Source organism: Notothenia rossii (assembly GCF_949606895.1).
Source record: "Notothenia rossii genome assembly, chromosome: 3".
Taxonomy (NCBI): domain Eukaryota; kingdom Metazoa; phylum Chordata; class Actinopteri; order Perciformes; family Nototheniidae; genus Notothenia; species Notothenia rossii.
In genome coordinates, this window is record NC_136901.1 from 66,537,649 (window position 1) to 66,542,949 (window position 5,301).

The 5,301-nt window shown below is 40.9% G+C and overlaps 1 protein-coding gene across 7 annotated transcripts; it reads right to left on the bottom strand.

Annotated features, from left to right (window-relative positions):
- Positions 1-4,808, bottom strand: LOC307031731 (zinc finger protein 862-like). Of its 7 annotated transcripts, none has more exons than XR_013806061.1 (4): positions 4,580-4,808; positions 3,385-3,484; positions 1,525-3,027; positions 1-1,410 (listed from the first exon to the last, which is right to left on the bottom strand). XR_013806061.1 is itself a non-coding variant. In XM_079669079.1 (4 exons), exons 2-4 carry the CDS (start codon positions 2,726-2,728, stop codon positions 853-855), a joined length of 900 nt encoding a protein of 299 aa, XP_079525205.1. In that variant the 5' UTR covers positions 2,729-3,484; positions 4,580-4,808; the 3' UTR covers positions 1-852. The 7 variants fall into 7 exon arrangements, 4 of the variants coding, with proteins under 4 accessions (XP_079525205.1, XP_079525202.1, XP_079525204.1 ...); XR_013806062.1 differs by having other exon boundaries at positions 4,575-4,808; XM_079669079.1 differs by having other exon boundaries at positions 1,525-1,780; positions 2,643-3,484.
- Between the last annotated feature and the right edge of the window lie 493 nt (positions 4,809-5,301).

The following is a 5,301-nucleotide window of genomic DNA, read 5'->3' on the forward strand; positions in this document are numbered from 1 at the left end:
GCCAGGGCACCAAGGCCATAAATTAAAACAATGATTTAACATACGATATGAAGTGACTACGATTGTATATGCATTTACAATACTTTTATATATATTTATTAAGCATTCAATGGACACCAAATTGCAATTAAACAAATTCTTTATTAAAACTACAAAGGATTCTTATAGCACATACATGTTTGGCTCACTGTGAGACTGTGGTAGTGGGCCTACGTCAAGGTGCGTCCTTATTCTGAGTCACTTGAAGATGGAGATGATGACGAGTCAGGGAGATTTGGACTTTTGGGGTTCCTTTGACCATAGTGATGAATATTGGGTCTCCTTTTGTTGATGCCAGCTGCCCACCATCTTGCCACAGCTTCATCACTTTGATATTCAGCAGGAGCACAACCCTGGGATTTGATGAGGAGTAGATCTTCAATTGTTGAAGTGTGCAGGCTTAAACGCCAATCGCCCTGCATTCTCTTCATTACTGAGAACTGCCGTTCAACTTGAGAGGTAGAGACAGGAAAGACTAGGACTATTTGTATTAGGTGCAGCAGATTGGGGTACATTCTTCCCTTCTCCAACAAGAATCTGGACCATAATGGGAGGAAAGTTTCCCTACTATGGTGACGCACAATGTCGTGTTTGGCTCTGAACCATTCTTTGTCTACCTCAGGCACATTGCAGCCATTTTTGCTCAGGAGGGGCTCGAAGTGTTTACACAAATGATGGATTTCCTCCTCTCCAAACTCCTCTAAGAAATTTGGTTCTGTTGGGAAATTGATGGGATCGAATATTTTGGCAGCCAGGAGTACAGGGTCGGTGGAGAAAGTAGAGAATCTCTCACCAATGGCCGCAATGATGTTGTCAACTATGTTTTTCCTTGACAGAAGGAAGGCTTCGGCAGAAACATTGGACTTTCTGATTGTTAATATCATTGTATGCAAATTCCTCACTGGTGGTTGTGAAGGACTCAAGCACTGGACGGAGATAGGGGCCTGGCTTCTCTGTTTGTTTGCGTAGCGCAGCCTGTGCAGCCAGGATTCTGCTACGCACACACGACAAGGGCAGTTGATCGCCTTGGAAATTCAGTGAGAGTTCAGCCAGGTCAGATAGAAGATCCTGATACAGTGCCATGTGAAGAATAAACTTTGGTGAGGTCAACTGCCTTAACACTGCCCTGATCTTTTCTTTGTCTGGTGATGCCTCATCCTGTCTTTCCTGGAGGTGGGTAACAATGCTTCTGTAGTTTTTTGTCGCAAGACAGGAAACAGCCCTCCTCCTGTGATCTATCCACCTGGTCCCCACGGAGCGAGCTGGTTTAATGACGTGCTCCTCCAGTTCCTCTCCAATGGCCTTCAACTCCCTCCATTTTTTGGGAGAACGACGGTAGAGAGAGTAAATCTTCATGAGCAGGTCATCAATCTTGTTCAAAGAAAAACAGAAAATACAGAATTAAATAGGCATTATTAAGGCATTAATCAGATATTGTATTACAAATTCTATTTTCATATTTTATAGAAGAATTACTCCTCCTACCTGTTCAAAGTATGTGCCCTTGAAGGCATCCTTCAGACATAGCTCTAGTCTGTGGGCAATGCAATGTACTTTAAGCATCCACGGCACATGTCCCTGTAGTTTGGTGAGGACACCATTTGTCTTCCCAAAATTGACTGCTGCACCATCAGCTGCTGTTGCTGTCAAGCAGCCACTCAGATCAATGTTGTTGTCTGCACACTTTTCCATAATGGCCTCAAATATTCCATCTGCATTACATGCTGTTGGCTCTGCAATACTTTAAAAAATATGGAACACAAAAAAGAAATTAAGAATTAGGTCTTCTTACTATTAAATAAGTGAAAATGTCATTACAATCACCTGAACTTATGTAAAATCATTACATTCTTTCTCTCAATTGTCCTGCCCTTTTCTAATTAATTGTAAAGCAAAAAAACAAACAAACATATTTTTACATCTATATAGTAGACTATTTGTCTCTCTTATTCTTACAGTAATCTGATTGTCGGGGAGCCGTGTTCAATAAGCTTTATGCTTATGACTTCCTTATCTGATGTTCCTTTGTCTGTGCTGCCATCAAACAGTAAGGAGCAGTAGAAAGGCTCACATTTTTTCAGAGCTTGAAGTTGGTCTCTGATGCTGCCAGCAATGTGCTCAATGAATATGCGGCAGGACTTTGAATTATGGTAGGTGAACCCGAGCTCCACCCCATGCTTGCGCTCCACTGACACAAGAGTCTTGTACAGACTAAACGGCTGCTCAGTATATGCTACAGTGTATGCAATGTCAAATAACTTGCACATCTTTGTTTCGGTTTTGTTGTTGAGCTTCTGGAGCTGTGTAACTGTTTTCGAAGTAGTTGGAGCCTGATTTGATTGCTGCCATGCTGTGATGTGAGCTTTTGACTCATAATGTGTTTTGGCTGTACATTTTTTAACATTTGTGCTGCCAGTTATGTATGTGTCTATGTTATGGATATATGTGTGTTGTGCAGTGCGGTTTTTATAGTGCTCCCTGCAGATGCAGCACCACAACTTAGTAACATAGCCTTCCTTGTCCTTCTCAAAGTGCAGCCAGTCATACCCCCAAGACTCTACAGTGGTGGCAGTAGTTTTTCTCTTCTTGCTGTTTCCATCTACCTCTTGGTCACGGCCTTGTCCCGGTCCCTCCATGTCTTCTCCTTTTTCTCTCCTTTCCTCTCCCTTGTTCCTGTAATCGGTCTCATCTTCTCCTGCCTTTTCTTGTCCTCTCTCTTCCCTGGTTTCTAGCCCATTGTCTCCTCCAGCCTTCTCTAAATCTGTCTCATTTCTTTCTCCTCCTCTACCATCTCGTTGTCTTGGTACTTCAGAATCTCCTCCTGTTACTTCTGTTTCCCTATCATTATCAAGGCCTTCATCATCTCCTCCTCTCTCATCAATGTTCACTGGACTTTGTCTCTCCACTCTTGTCTGCTCTTCTTCATGTCCAACTCTCTGTTTTTTTTTTTCTGGCTCTCTGTCCACTGACTGATCTGCCTTACTGCAACTAAAAAACAATTAGTATTTTAATTTAATATGTCCATTTGATCACATACTTTTAACATAAATTAATAAACGTAATGTGATGTATAATTGAAAGGGTAATGTGACTTATCTTACAGAACTAATTAACTAATAAACACTAATAATGAGTGTTCAATATGCGATACAACCTCTGTACGTTATTTTAACTGGTTACCCTAACTTATATACTTAGCTTATTTCTCTCCCGTTCAAATTGGGGACAGTTTTAATCGGGGGCAGAGTGTCATAATCTGTCACCTTAATTTTAGGTGTGCTGCTGTTACTTATACTAACAAACTACAATATCTTGTTCCCTCTTGAATCATTATTTACCACTTACCTCCTGAAAAATGAGTCCATTGTTTTGCAGTTTTTAGCTGCATCTTCAAAGTTTCTTTTAATACACTTCTCCCTTCGCTGTTTGCTCGGCATAGTTTTATCTGGGGATGATAAAAGAAAACAAACTAATGTTGCTGCAAGTAACAACACAAAAAACAATGAGACAAAATCTCTTATTGATTGGCAGTCGTTCACGTTAACCTCTTTGCGCAAATGGGATGATGGCTTAATTTGGAGACGGAAAGGCATGCAATACCCCTTACAAAAAATAGGTGGCATAACACCAGGAATCTCGGGTCTGTTTGACTGACCCCGTATCAAAGTGTATTGACTTTTATTCCACCTTTTGAGTACAAGGTCAGATACGGAAGTCACGCTTTTCTGTAATGGAAACTCGGTTCGGTGCACTGCACACATGAAATATAGCGCCGTCTTTGAGAAACAGTTGGTTGACAACAAACGAAGACCTTTTGGTTTGATAGGGGACTTCTTCACAAGTTTGTCGATGTATGGGATTATGCATACATTTGTTTCGGCTGACCAGAAAGAGTTGGCCGACATCATGGTGGAATTACATGAAAAAATACTGACTGTTTTTCCTTGTAAATGGATTAAGCATATAAACGGTTTCCCTGGACATTTCCACAAAACCAAGGCCATTTTCCAGACGCCCGAAAGGTAAATAATGAGTTCATTGCTTTATTTAAGCTTACATACTAACTTTAACACAATATGTTTTGAAAGGACGTCAATTACAATGTAATTGAATGGCAGTTGCTATGCTAAGCTAACTAAGCTAGTTCTGGCCAGTGGGGGTAACGTAATTTTTTTGTGGACAGTTCAGGCATGCCACAAGACATGTGAATGGGTATTTTGATCGCGTTTTGAAAATTGGGCGATATAAACGAGCAGCAAACTTTGAACTTCCGTCTGCGATCGCCGGTGGTCAAATAAGTCTGCACAGAGGTCTTTGACAGCTAACAACACAGCGCTAACTGCCTAGCACTAGATAATAATAAAAAAAGAACACAACTGCAACATAACTTATCCAAGTAGTAACAAAAACACTTCAAAATATTATAATTATGCATTACCATACGAGCAAGAAATAGTAATGTTATCCATAAAATTACACTTAAAGCTGGACAAATGAAAAACTTAACGGCAAACAGGATCATCACAAAACCTTACCTCACCTCAGCCTTTTCTTGAGCGGAGAATCAGCTAGCTAGGTCCTACGCACACGGAGGCGTGAGGGGGTGGGCGGAGATAGGTCCTAGACTGATGTCAACTGTCATCATAGACCGTCCGAGCGGTGCATTCCAGGCTCAAATCAAGCGCACCGCTGATTTTTTTTTCCTCCTTCAAAATATGCTGGTGTTGAAGCCGTGTCAGAAAAGAGGCAGACTGCTAAACCACAAAACTTAGTCAGAGGGCATCAAGGCCACTGTGGCATTATGGCAGATATCATTTTTAAGGGCACAAGGCCACGAGGGCCGTGAAATTCCTGCCCTGCTCCCAATATTAATTTAAATGCTTTTATGGATTTAGAAAATGTTTTTATTGATTTAAAAAATAGTTGTATGTATTGATTTAAATTGACATGCATCCGCTAAGAAAAATAGTCCATTGTTACAGTTTTTTAAACAGTCTGAATGAAACGGCAGCTCTCGGCTGTGTATTTACACAACAAATGGCCCATCAACCACAGCTCTCTCCCCCCCCCTCCCCTCCTGATCTTTCTTCTCCAGCAGCTAAATTAACAGTAGGTTACTCTGAGTGACCATAGACTGTATGTGACAAGTTTACAGTTAGTGACGTAACAACACCATAAAAGCTGTTGGGTTGAAAGCAATACGGAAGGTAAAAACAACTAGAATAATTGTGATTTATTTATTGTGGCTTTTATGTTTTTAGG